This window comes from Ambystoma mexicanum, chromosome 6p (genome assembly GCF_040938575.1).
Source record: "Ambystoma mexicanum isolate Mex_15411 chromosome 6p, UKY_AmexF1_1, whole genome shotgun sequence".
NCBI classification, from domain to species: domain Eukaryota; kingdom Metazoa; phylum Chordata; class Amphibia; order Caudata; family Ambystomatidae; genus Ambystoma; species Ambystoma mexicanum.
Genome location: NC_090935.1, coordinates 304,375,866 through 304,391,418, shown reverse-complemented (window position 1 = coordinate 304,391,418; position 15,553 = coordinate 304,375,866). Strand labels below are relative to the sequence as shown.

At 50.0% G+C, this 15,553-nt stretch overlaps 1 protein-coding gene across 13 annotated transcripts in view; it reads right to left on the bottom strand.

The window, feature by feature from the left end:
* Positions 1 to 15,553, bottom strand: part of NEDD4L (NEDD4 like E3 ubiquitin protein ligase) — a 2,900,454-nt gene that overhangs the window by 1,102,902 nt on the left and 1,781,999 nt on the right. For 10 of the 13 annotated variants that reach the window (XM_069627054.1, XM_069627053.1, XM_069627056.1 and 7 more), the window contains one exon: positions 6,290 to 6,352. The exons of the other annotated variants lie outside the window; for them this stretch is intronic. In XM_069627054.1, the coding sequence (XP_069483155.1) occupies positions 6,290 to 6,352 (63 nt within the window). The remainder of the gene's footprint in view (positions 1 to 6,289; positions 6,353 to 15,553) is intronic. 13 annotated transcript variants of the gene reach the window in all.

Below are 15,553 nucleotides of genomic sequence, written 5' to 3'. Positions count from 1 at the left end.
CCACTGGAATCATGAAGAGATTGACGTAACTCTTCCAACTGACTGTCCCCAGAAAAGACAGGAGCCACATCAGGCTTTACAGGGTCCAATTCCAAATCTGACCTCTCCTCATCCTCATTGATATCATCCAGGGGGAGAAAGAACTCCTGCCTCGGGACAGAAGTCCTAATCCTTAACAGGCTTCACAGACTTGGAAGTAGCCTTCCTTGGTGGATCCACAGTACCAGGGACCTCCATCAGCAAATTCTGGCCAAAAGACCCCGAAAGCGTCGAGGGCGCGGACGGCTTCGGCATCGACAATGGCGGCGAGGGCTGGTGTGAAGGCAAAGCTTCGACATCCGTATCCGACGGACACTGCCCCGATGGAGTTTACGCCGACCTTGAGCCCTTACCAGATTTCTGCGGTTTCACCAGGGATGAAGACCAAGACCTGGAAGCAGCACGTCTCTGCCGATCAACCTGAACCTTGTTGGAAAGAGACCTCGGAGGTTCCTGATGAGTATTGCGCTGAGGACCCAAACCCGAAGGCGCACGCGTCACAGACCGAGAACGTTCCCTGCCAGCTTCTTCCGAAGGCGCGGACGGAACTGTGCCCTGGGATTGAAACATCGCCAGCATCTGCTCCCTGAAGCAAGCCCATTCCTCCAGAGTCGAGGACTTAGTAGGACAAGCCACTTTCCGCGCGGCGCCATCCTCCGAGGAAGACGGGGCAGGCGACCGGTGACGGCACTTCCAGGACTGCCGAGACGAGGACGAATGGCGGGAACCACTCCGAGACCGATATCCCCAGGACTCCTTCCGACAAGGAGAGTCGCCCCTCGAATCGTCGGTGGACATCCCCTTAGCAGCTTTACGGGACTTACTGGGTTTGGAACCCCTGCTTACCTGTAACTTCACCTTACGCTCCCGCAAGGCCTTAGCAGGTTGGGGTAGTGCAGCCATCCAATATAGTGGTCTTGAGAACTGAACCCTGGGATACATCCTTGGTGACTGGTAAGTTGCTAACATGCTCGGGTTAGTTTGGCAGCTCGCCTCTGCTTTGTTGGTGGTTATCTGCATCATAGAAATGTCTGTTTGGAGCTCTGTTCATTCTAACTAACGATAAAATGTTCTTCTCAACGGAGTCAACCCAGACCTGATAATCCCAGACACTCTCTTATTTAGTCAAGTCGAAAATAATTCTCTCCTTAACGGTTTGCCAGTTGTTATTGGCGTTTGTTCCCTTTGCAAACAGCTTGGGGTCGGAATAAAGTTCCACAAGGATATAATCCATACTTTTGGAGGGGAATGCATTACAACTAGTATCGCAGAGTATCTGACTGTACTGGAGGTTAATGGGTATGATGTGCACCAGGGAACGGCTCCAGCAGGCCACTCCACCTAAGTGTGGGAGCTTGTTCTGGCATCGATCTCTCCAACGAATTAGGAGTGGTTTCTTAAAGACGGCTCTGTGGCTCTTTCGAAGGTAAACATTCTAGAAGACAGTGCTTTAACAAGGTGATCGCTCATGAAGTGTATCTTTCTCGCTGCCATTTTCTGACACTCCAGTTATGGAGGTAAAATGGGAGTGCACAGGGACACAGTGTACCACATAGAGCCCTGAAGAGTAGGTCTAGATGGAGCCTTGGCCGGTACCCAGTTCTCTTTGGGATCTCAGAGCTTGCTCCAGGCTTGTTGCCCTCAGCAGTAGTGCAGGCAGTCTTTGTGCTCTCCCTTCAGAATTGGTGCCCCGGCTAGTTATTATTGGATTCCCCTTGGATTCTGGTCTTCCTTTTCCTTTTGGATTCTCCTGGATTCCATCCAACTTCAAGTACCCTGATTTTGGAAGCCCATCCACCTTAAACAAAAGATCATCCGCTGGGGGGTTTTCAGCGGCAGCTTTTTCCCTCAGTTCAAACATTCTTCCTGGCATCCATAGTGGGGATTCTGGGTTTGACTACAATGCCCAGTTAAGCATCGTGGAGATCAGGAGGGGCCAGCCTTACCTCAAGAACCAGCTGAACAGGTTATGTCCAGTTGGTTATATACCCGGTGATAGGACCTGAAGGCCCCTCGGAACAATGTCTGGTAAAAAAAGGTTTTCTGCCACCTTAGTACTAGACCTGAAGGACCCCTTGGTGCTGGCACCAGTAGGCTTTTCAGCCTTTGGTCTGGCACCGGTATTCAGGTCCTTTTGGCTCCTCCCAGATGAAAATCACCCTGGAAATGAGTCCCCCTTCTTGGGTACCTTAGACAAAAGTGTTGCACATACCTTAGAAATGATTGCTTTCCGGTGCGCAAATCTCTTGGAGTTCTGAAGGTTAGTTGGAAAAATGTCCCTTCACTGCACGAGCCTGTTCTTAAGGGAACTTGGTGTTTAGGCATCACAGACTAGGAGCCCCACTAGTGCACCTGCCCTTAATACTTCAGAGCGTGTGAGGGTCTGAGCCAGAAAAGGACTCTCCCAGGATTCACACGTATGGAAGCCAGACAGACCCCCACGTGCGCCACAGGTACTGGGAAGCCGGATTCATTTAAATAAAAAATAAAAAAATATATGTGTTTGAGGCATTTTGGATGAAGTGCACAGCAACACTTAACACAGACATGGTGTAAGTGTCTGTTCCTGCTGTGCAGAAAAAAAAGACTGGGCGTGGTGCAACAGGGCGGGGTAAGCATGTACTTTCAAACGCTTTTGTGCCTTGACATAACGAAATTAAAATGTAAAGTGCATTTGCAGTTTTGATGTGTATAAGAATGCGGTCCCGTCCCATCCAGTATGGAGGAAAGAGGACGGGACATGGGAATATGTGGCATTTACAAAACATAGAAGTTTTACAAAACCATCAGACACTGCTCAGGAGACAATAGCTTTGCTTTCCTTCAGCCAAAGCAGCAGCAGCAACTAAAAAAACTATATGCATAAGGCAGCAAACAAAGTATTTGTCGGAATAGGTTAGTGCCAAATCACTCCCTGGCAAGTTAGGAGCAAAGGAAAAAATACAGAAGACAAGCGCTTGACTTTGTAGTTGCAGAATCTCCAGCAGTTCCCAGGGGGAGGCAGGAGAGATCAAAAGGCAGAAGTAGAGGCAGGATCAACGCAGAACTTTTAAGGGAACAGTTTGTTATTCTTGATCAGCAGTATTATGTAGTAAGTCAGACTCAAGACAGACATGAGGTCATGTTTTGTACCCAGGATGTTTTTATTTTCACTAACAACCATGCCTATCCTATCCCTACCTTTAACGTGGTTTTTGGCCTTGCCTAAATAAAATAATAAAGAGTGCTTGGCAGGATTTTTCATTACACAAAAACCGGTCTAGCAGCCAAACCCTACTTTATATAGGTCTGTCCCTACCACGAGTTGCTGAACATGAGAATACCCCACAAGGGGGTGAAAGCCATTCAAGAAGCAGACAGTTAGTGGGGCCAGAAGCCCATGAGGGGCTGAACTGGAGAATAACCCATGAGGGGGTGAAAGCCATAAAACAACCAGACAATCTAGGTGGTTTAATAGCCCACGACAGGCTGAACCACAGAACAGATCAAGAGGAGATGAATGCTATACCATATGCAGATGGCCTGCAGGGCCAAATAACCCACACTGGGATATAGACATGACCCAGAGACAGTGTAAAATTTGAAGGGACAGCACATATCAAAACTGTTGTGAAAAAGGATCAAGTACTGAAAGCCAAATACTCCAATGTGGAAATGGAGGTCCTGAAAAACTTTTTCTAAGAGGGGAGGAAGACTTGAAGGACCCCGTTTTTAACTGTAAACAGGCTGATACCTGAGAGAAACCTAAAGAGACAATTGAGTGGGGGACAGATGCCAAGTATAGTGGGGTCAAACTTACGCTGGCTAAGCTTTTGTTACTTGGTTTATTAGTGGTAGGAATGGAGCATAGGATAGAATAGGTTTGGATGGATGAGCATCCGTTTTTTGTTTTATTTGAAGTTAGGGAAACCACTCATCGTAGCTATAGGGATAGGTGAGGCCTCCGTTTCTTTAATAGTACCCGACCAGGAGTGGGGAACGAAGGGAGCAGGGGGCTGAGTGTGGCAGTCTCCCAGCCAATCAGGAGGCTCAGAACGGGGTCTTTATCACAAGGTAAATCCATCACTCTGATCCACCCTAGAAGCAGGAGGCCACCATCTTGCCCACTGGGAGTTCAGTTAAGTACAGCATGAACGTGCGCTCTCTTTCCATTCCTTCCCCCCACTCCCTCCAATGCCAATTTTTGAGATACGGAAAAGACACCTCTTCTCAAACTATTAGCATCCTGATATAACATACCGGGATGCTTATGGCAATAAACCCCGGGCGGTTGCTTTACCGGGCAGGTAAATCCAAGGCTAATGTTAAAGCTCTCGCTTCGCCCAGGCTTCTAATTGGACCAGGTATTACCTGGCCTGGTAAAGCTTTTGCCTGTCGGGGTTTATTGCTTAAATAAAACATGTTGAACCATGTCTTCTCGTCCTATGTCTGACTGACCACATGATACATATTTTCCATTTTACAACATGCCTAAGCTGGCTATTACCTGTATTTGAATGACTGAGAACTAGACAGCACAATCATAAGCTTCTATGTTTGTGAATACCGGTCTTAAAAAATAATATTTTTATTAACATTTCTGTTCCAGTTTCAGGTGCAAATAAGCCCTGTTCTATGTGAAATTAACTCTATGTGGCTACCTAGAACCCCCAGCAGGTGGGAACCAGGTGGGACCCATAGACATCAGGTCTAGGGCCACTGCAAGGGACATACAAAGATGCCAAAATGCCACTTTAATTGAGGTGGCATAAATACATGGACCGACACTGAAGGAGACCAATGCATATTAGGGCTGTGGTACCAGCAAAATCTCAAAAACATTGGTATGGCAGTGGTAAGCTGATCATGAGTTTTATGAATATAGACAAATACATTCATTAATATATTTTAAAAAGCAAATTAAAATCTTCATAAAAACAATTCAATCGAACAAGAATTTTTATCCTACTGAAATGTGAGCTATATAACCATAAATACATAATCCAAGTAGACTGTTAAAACACAATGTTAATCACATTCAGTCTGGTACTGAAGGAACAATTAAAGCTTAATAAAAAGGGTGCACAATGACTGAGTCAACAGTTTGTGGGATATTATATATTGAGGATCAATCAAGCAGCCCGCTGGTAGTGTCACCCTAGTGTCAGCAACCTGTCGCTATCCAGATATTTTGAAACTTGTCTCCAATTAATCCCAATATCCATCACCATTGACTAAGCAGTCTATGGGTGTTGGTAATTGTCGTCCAAATCATATAAACAGCTAAAGGTTGCAGACCCCTGCAAGCCTAGCATGAACAGCAGCAAATGAGCTATGGGATACAGGAGCCACGTTAAGGGATAATTATAATTGTTTATTTTATAACGCGCTTAAACCGAAGAGGTTTCTTAGCACGAACCCGGGATTTGGACCTGTGTTGCTCTGCGTCATCTTGTTTCCAAGACGTGCCCGCTGCCACTGAGCTATACTACCCATTAAGGGATGGCATTCTGGAGAGTTATTGGAATACTGACTGAGGTGAAAGGGCCCTAAACACAGAAATGCGGTGGTGCTTCAAGAGTCTTTTTTCAAATAAGGAATTTTATTCATGGTTTCTTTCTGTGCAGACGCTTTAGAACATCTCCATTGCTGACATTGGGACAGCATGGATCTTCCCAAACCAAAGCCTGTCAATCAGGCAATGGGAGAATAGCCCCCAACCAGCAGAAATCACTTTTTCAGCAAATACATAACCATGCCAGTCTTGAACTCTCTCCTACCTGAGCTTGTACAGCCCTCATCTCACTGCAAGGACACCGAATCCCTTAGGATTTCTGTAACCACAAATAGTGCACTTATGGCCAAATGGTGAAGGAAGGCACTTGGCCAAAATCCACAAAGTTATTAAATGAATGGCTTGTGCCTGGCACTTAAACACAACCAATAGGAGTACATAGCAAAGTGAAATGAGCTGGCAATCAGCTAGGGGACAGAAATGTTTGTGAGAATTGAGGATGCGTATGAGGGAATCCTATAATGGGATACAGGTTACTATGCAGATTTGTAGTCCAGCTTAAGAGAGAACTGTGAAATCTCACTACCTTGTAATGCTATAGATCGTGTACTATGGCATTTCCTGATGATTGAAGATTCAGCCTTTTTGGACACAACTCACTTCTAAAAACTGTGAGCAATGCACCTTAACAGAATCCAAAAACATATGTCAGAGGAAGTGCAATTCTTTACCCAGATATTAGGAAGAAAATATTACCATTGATTCTTCACCACCTGCAACAGTTGAAGAACGAGGTCTCCTAGCGGTGGCAGCAGGCGACTGTTGAATAGATGTTAACGTAACATATTTATTTAAAATATAACAGTACATGCTCTTTTACAGATTTACAATCATAAACTGGAAAATTCCCCGTGTTAGTTTTGTTTTTTTATTTGAGGTTAGTTGGGTCCAAAAGAGAAGTGTGACGAAAAGTCAGTGAAAAGGCAATTTAAAGAATACTCCGTCCTACTTCCAGTTCTCCTATATCCCCAACTTGTAAGAAATTCTACAATGTCATGTGCCAAAAACTGTTTAAGCAGATAAAAACTCAGTATGCAAAGGGTGCTGTTCTTGTATACTCGTCCATGGGAATCGCCATACCTTTTAATTATTGCACACAGGCTGTGCACCCTTCACGATCTTTGATTGTTATAAACTTTGTGACTTAGATCATTGTTTGTGCTTTAGTGCATCAGATGTTATAACTACACAGCATATTTTATTGCTCACCAGCCTATTAAATTGAATTGGTCTGAATCACTGCAGAAATGTACTCACAAGACTAGTGTCAACTGTTCATGGAACAAACAAAGGATCAACATGTATAGTTTGCTCAAAGAGGGTCAAAGGAAACCAGCCAATGGTCACTAATTTCCTTGATATCAGCCTCAATAATAAAATCCTCCTTACGCAACAAAGAATGAGCCTCTCCTTGGCATGCACATAAGAGGGGCTAAGGACAACAGGAGGGGAAATTCTACTTCGTTAAACACTGCAATCCAATGTTCAATTCAAAGTTGTCACATGAGCTGTTTCTAAAACATTTCCGAAAGCCTCTGGTTTCTGTAATGGAGTGGAGACAATCTTCTACAGTAGATGTGCCCAAGTCACTCGTTCTACTGACACACTTGACACCCAAGTGCAAGGACTTCCAGCATTTCTTTTCCTTGAGTCCCATATCATAGTAGAGACTGTTCTATACTCAAGATGGAATACTGCACAGAAGCTTCCAGTCTCTTAATTGGAGCAGTATGATTGGAGGCAACTGGTACATCCTCTTTAAGGGACCCGGCTCATCCTCTATTCTTAGTTCTGGTTCCTTGATCTGTAGTGCTCATGAACCCCAATTTCTAATATAACAAGTGTGCCTCTGAAATCCTCAAAATTTGGGCACCTCTGGACGTTCATTGTTCAACCATTTCTTTGGCAGGCACCATGACAGCCAAAACAGGTCATAACAAACCGTAGAACCCTTCATAGGGTGTTCAACAGTTGGGCCATGAGGAGAGGTATATTTCTGCTTTCGTAAATTAGTCCATCAAGAAGCTTCAGATACCTGAACAGAGAAGGCTGATGAGAGTGAACCGAACATTAACATCCGGGAACTGCCATATCAATGTAGCATTCTATGTGAGCTTGCATACGTCACTGCTCTCATCTTTAGGCTTCAATTTATCAGAGGAGCTATAGAAAAAAAACAATACAGTCCATTTATATCAGGGTGTTCAGTGGCTCACTTACATTTGTCATTGTATAGATGGTTGGTGGCTTGTGGAATGGCTGGGCATAGTAGTGGTGTAAACTTTCCCAGTACAATTTTCCAAATTTGTCTCTAGACTTCAATCTGTTTGTACTACGAAAGTAAGAGACTGAAATATTACGTCAATAACTCATTATGCAGCAGTTTTCCTGTACACCTCTTAGTCATGTATGGTGGTATGGATGCTGGCAAATTGGCATCCAGAGCTACTTTAACAAGATCGATAACCTCCTGCATGATATTTGCCAATCACTAACCACTTTATTGTACCAAATGGGATTCTTTCACACATAACCGCAGCTAACGCCGTACTGGTGGAATTTTGTGCACATGTGGCGTTAAATGACATTTATAAGGAGCGAACTACACACCTTTTGTGTGCACCTTCACATACAAGTCAATTTCACTCACTCCTGAAGGGAATTAAGAAGCGATGTAGTTTACTTCTGTGGTGGTGTACAAGTGCAGCAGCTGTACACATGGAAGAGAAAGTATTCCCCAAAGAGGTTGAGAGCTGGTTAGCATTCACGATTTCGGAAAGCAGTTTTCAATCTCACTAGAGGTTGATGACCGGTTAACACAAATTGGCAAGGCCTATGTTAAGTATTAGGAATACTGAAATTACTATAAAGTAAACATATTTCTGAGCTATCAGTGCAGGTGCATGCCCATTATTAATAGTCCAGTGTTTTCTTTTGTCTACAGTGCACAGGTCACAGGTCACAAACATGCTGCCATGATCTTTTAAGTCATGCTGAGGGTATCTCTCATAAGCAGCTTGAATGTTACCAATACCCTAAATGCTACATTTTCCTGGTGGTTCAGAATATCTTCTATTTATTAAAGAGGACATTTTAATAATTTCTTAAGGCAAGTCATGCTCAAAATACAGAAAATGTTAAGAAACCATGAAATTACTGAATGCCAAGTGTTTTCTTTGAAGCATGAGCTAACTTGACTGCCACTTCATGTTCCTGTTCATAAAATTACAGACTAATGCCCAGTAAAACCCTGATGTATAATGCAGATATTTCCAGTAGACGAGGAGAGGGAGAAAGCTCCTTCAAGCGATCAAACCCTTCGGGATGGCGTAGAAAATGCTTTATACCCCTTTGCCATAGAATGTTTTTTTTCAGTGTAAGAGTACAAGCTCTTCCACCATAGTATAGCTGAAGGGAACATCGACCTTGGTGTTCATTAGACTGCTGAAGAGCCAATGGCAGGATCAGAATGTATACTAGTGCCAGAAAGCATGCTTTACGCAATTTATGAAATAATCAATGATGAAATCGTAGGTCATGAATTTGATGACGGTACCCATCAGCTGAGCATGTGAAATTGGTGCCAGTCGAGGGCCTGCCATGGGTAAAGGAACCTTGGGGCCTTGGGTAAAGAGGGTCCAATCGGATGTACAATCTTGAACAGATTCTACAACTGAGAAGGCTTAACTTGAGTCCTATGCAGAGGTTGCCCAATACCCTAATTTTCTAACAGAGCGATTGGGCTCAGTTGGTTAGCAAGGTAGTCTGGAATTGTGACAGAGGTAGGGATAGAAATTGCAAATGAGGTGCTTAATTGTGGATGCCTTGTGTCTGAACCTTCTAGTCCGAGAACTAGAACAGTAGATTATACAATGTTAAAATGAGGCCTAAAAACCCCAGGCGTGTCTGTCTGAACAAAGGAGGTCCTAATAAGAAGTTACTACTTGGGCTGGTGTCAGTTCATAGTTAATTTCACTTTTTGTTGGTAGATTAATGAGCAAAGGTATTTTTGACTCAGTGCCCCCTGATGCAGATGGGGGCCTGAATATTCAGGTTCCTTTTCTTGGACTCTTACGTTATGGAAGCAGCACTCACCTGAAACCAAGTGTTTTCCAATGTGATACAAGTGCAGTAAGCTTATTGATGAGAGAAATACACATGCAAGATACTAGAGCCACTCTGCAAAAGCTCTTACTAAATCACAAGCAAGTGCTGCAATTTAACCCAGAAGGAACAAGTTACTTACCTGTAACTGTTGTTCTCCAGCATGGGTCTGGCATGGATTCACATGCTCATGAATATTCCCCGTCGTCAGGCTGGGAATCCTCGGTAAAGAAAAAACCAGTATCAGTTTCGTTTCTGATCTGTCTTTCGTAGTAATAACCAATCACTGGTCTCTGCGTCATACTGACCACAGCCAATGACTGCCCTCTACCTAAGCACCGCCTCTGGCAGCCATCTTCAGATTTGGAAGCACGTGAAGTGGCAGTATGACCAAGTGAAGAGCCGCAGAGGGGTAGGCGGGAGGGTTCGCATGTGAATCCATGCCAGACCCATGCTGGAGAACAACAGTTACAGGTAAGTAACTTGTTCCTTCTCCAGCATGGGGTCTGGCATGGATTCACATGCTCATGAATAAAGAATACATAGCAGTACACACATGCACAACCACGGGAGGTGGCAAAGGCTCAACATTAAGCATCACATCAACTCAACATTAAGCATCTTACCTCCTCACCAGGCTCACCTCAGGCGAACAGGTTGCGCAGCACTGCTTGGCCGACCCTGGACTCCTCCCTGGAATCCCGGTCGACGCAGTAGAATTTCGTGAAGGTGTGCGTCGACCTCCACGTAGCAGCCCTGCATATGTCCAGCAGGGGCACACCAGATAGGAACGCCGTGGTAGCTGCGATCGCTCTGGTGGAATGGGCTCTCGGACGGCCAGGCAGCGGTCGGTTTGCCAACCGGTGACAGTACATGATACAGCCGGAGAGCCATCTGGAGATGGAAGCCTTCGAGAGAGCCTTCCCCTGATTGACAGGTCCAAAGTTCACAAAGAGTTGTGACGTCTTCCGAAAACCTTTCGTGCGGTCCACGTAGAACTTCAGCGCTCTAGCTACATCCAGCGAGTGCAAAGTCCTCTCAGCCGGCGACGAAGGCGACGGGAAGAACACAGGTAACACCAAGGGTTCGTTGAGATGAAAGTCCGACGGTACCTTGGGCATGAAGGAGGGGTGCGTCCTGAGCACTACCCTCGTGTCGTGGAAAGTCAAGTACGGGGCCTTGCAGGAAAGGGCCTGGATCTCTCCCACTCGTCGTGCGGAGGTGATGGCCACGAGAAAAGCTGTTTTCCACGATAGAAACTTCAACGGGGCCGAGTGCAGAGGCTCGAACGGAGGTCCCATGAGTTTGGTCAGCACCACGTTGAGCTCCCACGCCGGGGCCGGAGCCTTCACCGGCGGGAACGATCTGAACAGTCCCTTCATGAACTCTTTCACCAGACGATGAGACCACAAGGACGTCCGGCCCGTGGTTCTGGTGTATCGGGAGATCGCAGCAAGATGAATCTTGATGGACGCGTGTGCCAGACCAGCTTTGGCCAGCGTCAGCAGGTACGGCAGCACTTGGGGAGCCGTAATCCGTAGAGGGTTAATCTTCTGTGCGTGGCACCAGACAGAGAACCTCTTCCATTTGTGTCCGTAGCATTTAAGAGTCGAGGACGCCCTGGCCTTTGCAAGAACCTCTCTGCAATCGGCCGGTATGTCGTATCCTCCAAACTCTAGCGCTGCAGGAGCCAGGCCTGCAAGTTCAGCGACTTCGGGTCGTGGTGGAGGATGGCGCCTCCTTCCCTGGAGAGTAGATCCGCGTCCGCCGGCAGCTTGATTGGCGGGGACGCCGACAAGTCCAGAAGGTCCGGGAACCATATCTGCCTCGGCCACGCAGGTGCGACGAGGATCATCCTGCACCGTGACCTCTTGAGCTGGTTGACGAGCCGGATTAGCAGAGGCAAGGGAGGGAACGCGTAGAGGAACAGGCCCTCCCAGGGGAACGAGAAAGCATCGCCCATGCTCCTCGTCTGGGGAAACCTGCTGGCGAACCTCCGGCACTTGGTGTTCGTCGCCATCGCGAACAGGTCGATCTGGGGTGTGCCCCACCGTCGGAAGAGGCGATCCACCAGATCCTGCCGTAGTTCCCACTCGTGGCACGAGCGCAGCTCCCTGCTGAGTGAGTCGGCGATGGTGTTTTTTATCCCTGCCAGATGAAACGGCACCAGAAGAATCCCTTGGGCGACGGCCCAATGCCACAGGTCCTGCGCCTCCTTGGACAGCGCTGGGGACCTGGTTCCGCCCTGTTTCCTGATGTAAAACATGGTGGTGGTGTTGTCGGTGAAGATCCTCACCACCTTGCCCTTGAGGGACGGAAGGAAGGACCTGAGGGCCCAAAACACTGCACGGAGCTCCAGGACGTTGATATGCAGGGACTTCTCCGTCGGGAGCCAGAGTCCCCTTGCGTGCAGATTTTCGGTGTGCGCTCCCCACCCTTCTAGGGAGGCATCCGTGGTCACAGTCACCTGGTGGGCTGGGGTCTGGAAGTCCATGCCCGCCGTCAGATGCGCGCGGGTGCCCCACCACCGTATCGCTCGTCGGAAACTCTCGTCGAGCTTGATCCTTTCCTCGAAGCTGCCCGTCGTCTGGATCCAGCGCGCATCCAGGAACTCTTGCAACGGGCGCATCCGGAGCCTGCACATGGGAATGAGGTAGATGCAGGAAGACATCATCCCGAGGAGGGACTTGATGGACCTCACCTTGGCCGCGTCGGCCACCAACATCCGTTGCACCTTGCCCAAGATGGTCCTGGTCCTCTCCTCCGACGGGGAGGCCAGAAGGGACACTGTGTCGAGCCTCGCTCCCAGAAACAGTGCGACTTGCGCGGGCACCAGGTGGGATTTGGCGTAGTTCACGGAGAATCCCAGGTCCGTGAGGAGTTGGACGGTCCTTGCCGTGTGGACCACGGCGAGCTCCCTCGTCTTGGCGCGGATGAGCCAGTCGTCCAGGTAGGGGTAGACGTGAATCCCCTCGCGGCGCAGCTGCGCCGCCACCGGTGCGAGGCACTTGGTGAAAACCCTGGGTGCCGACCGCAGTCCGAAGGGAAGGGCTTTGAACTGGTAATGACGCCCTTGGACCACGAATCTGAGGAATTTTCGGTGCCCCTTTAGGATGGGAATGTGGAAGTAGGCATCCTCCAAATCCAACGACGATAGGAAGTCTCCTTCCTCCAGCTGACCCAGGACGTGCTGGAGGGTGACCATCCGGAACTTCTGCGCCTTGATGAACTTGTTCAGGCGTCGCAGGTCCAGGATGGGGCGCCATCCTCCCGTCTTCTTCTTCACGAGGAAGTAACGCGAGTAGACTCCGGAGCCCCGAAGCCTCTTTGGGACGAGTTCGATGGCGCCCTTTCTGAGCATCGCCTTTACCTCCAGGAGAAGTTGAGGGACGTGAAGTTCTTTCCTGGCCACGGGGGGGACGCGCGGGCACCTTCTTTGAAACTCGAGCGCGTGGCCCCGGGCCAGGGCGTCCAGCACCCAACGGTCGGTGGAGATGGACTCCCACACGCTGACGAAGCCCGCCAGCCGGCCTCCCACCGGGGTGCTTCGGTGGGGGCCCGACCCCACGGCCGGTTCAATCCTGCTTGGACGCGGCCTTGCCGCCTTGGCCTCCTTGGCGACGACGGCGGGGTCCGCCAGACTTGCCTCGTCCTCTGTAGGCCTCTTGCGACGACGAGCGGGCCGCTTGACGGTAGGAAGCGAAACCGCCGCCGGAACCTTTGGAGGCGCCCTTGCCTCCGCCGCTCCGAAAGGGCGTCCGCCGTTGCTGCAGTACTCCAAGGGCCCGGGCCGTCTCAGTATCCGCCTTGATGGCCTGAAGGGAGTCGTCCACTGTCTTCCCAAACAGGTTGTTCCCGTCGAAGGGCATGTCCAGGACCCTGGTCTGGACGTCCTGCCGAAAGTCCGTAGCCTTGAGCCATCCGCGACGTCGAAGGCAAACGCCGTTGCCCATCTGGCGGAATCCAGTGTCGGCGATGTCCGTCGCCACGGTGATGGCGTGGTCCGAGGCCACCTCACCTTCCTGCAGGATCTCAAGGGCCTCCGCCCTCTTGTCGTCCGGCAGAAAATCCAGCAGGGGAGCTATCTTGTACCAGAGTTCCCTGTCGTAGCGGGCCACGATAGCCAAGGCGTTGGCCGCTTTAATCGTCGTCGCCGCCGACGAGATGACTTTGCGTCCCATGGTATCCAATTTCTTTCCCTCGCCGTCCGGCGGGGAAGTCGACGTGGAGGCCGCACCCCCCCCCGCTTTCTTCCTGGCTGCCGCGGAGACGACGGAGTCCGGGGTAGGCTGCGCCCGGAGGCATAGGGGGGCCGAGTCCGGGACCCGGTACTTTTTCTCGTACCGGTCTCTTCTCGCTGGCGTCGTGGAAGGGTTCTTGAGGAGGGAAAGGCCCTCATCCCAAATGTCGTCCAACAGAGGCACTGCGAGGACCGTCTTCCTCTTGGTCTCGCGCCGTTGGTAAAGGAAGCCTTCCTTTTTCTTCTCCTCAGGGCAGAGTTGGAAAAGCTCGGATGCCCTGGCGATCATTGAGTGGAACGATCCAATCTCGTCGGGCGGAGAAGCCCTGGTGGGAGGCGACGACGGAAAATCCTCGTCGTATGCCTCGTCGTCCGTACCCGTCGCCGCCGTGTCAGTCCCCGTATCATCCCCTCGGGTGGACGGGGAGGAGGGCTGGACGGGGCGCGACGGTTGAAAAGGAGGCGGTGGATGAATCCTTCTTTTCTTGGTAGGGGGAACACCAGAAGGTCCCGGTTCTGGATCCCCAGACGGGAGAGGTTCCTCCGTCGGTAACGGTAGTCTCGTCCTTATCTCGGAGCATAAGGACTGTATAGCCAACAAAATGGCCGCTGAGTTGTCTTGCGGCGCTGGCAGAGGGGAATCCGACGGGCGAGCAGGGGCCCCGTCGGTATCCTCGACGATGTCGTCGTCGTCACCTGCGTCGGGGCCCATTCCGACGGGCTGGTCTTGTTCCACGCCTAGGCCGTGGCTTAAGACCTCGATCAGTTCCTCTTCTGAGGTTGAGGCCGAATCTACGACGACGCCCTGCCCCCCCTTCTTCCCCACGGAGGGTTTCACGGGGGTCCTATCGATGGGCACGAAAGAAGACTCCCTCCGAGGAGGCAGGGAGATTCTGGGCCCCGAGGCCGCCACCACTGGTGCAGCCTCCACAGGCTGGGCCAGGGCCGCCGCGACCGTTTCGATAGAGGGCTTGGTCGAATGGATCAAGGCCTTCACCACCTTAGGTGCGCTCACCGCCTTATCCTTGAGGGAGGGGGCACTGCCACGCTCCTCCTCTGCCTTAGAGCTCGACCGGGATCTCTCCAGGAGCTTCGCCGGGTGCTCGGCCTTCCTCTTACCCGACCCAGAGCGTTGGCTCGTGGTTGATGGTGCCGGGGAGGGTGCGCCCTGCCTGGCGCCCGTAGAGCCCGACCGTTCGGCGCTCCCGGTGCCAGCGGACTCGCGGTGCTTGGCCTTATGTTGGGCCCCCGTCGCCGGGGCGCCCTCAAAGGTCTTAGAAGACCGCTCAGATTTCTTCTTCTTCTCGCCAGACGGGCTCTTACCCTCCAGCCAGCTGGCGAGACGTTGATGGCGGTCCTTCATGGTCCGTTCCGACATGTTGCCGCAAAACGCACAGTCCTTCTCCACGTGCGTCTTGTCCCCATGAAGGCAGTAAAGGCAGAAAGAGTGTTCGTCCTCCTTGAAGACGTTCTGCAGCTGGCATCCAGGGCAGGCCCTGAACAGCTTTCCGGGCGTCGAGCTTCCCTTCTCCTGGGCCATCTCCGAGACCGGGCCTGAGAAGCTTCTGGAGTCCTCCGAAGCGTAGCTCGACGAAATCTTCACCCTTGAGGGGCAC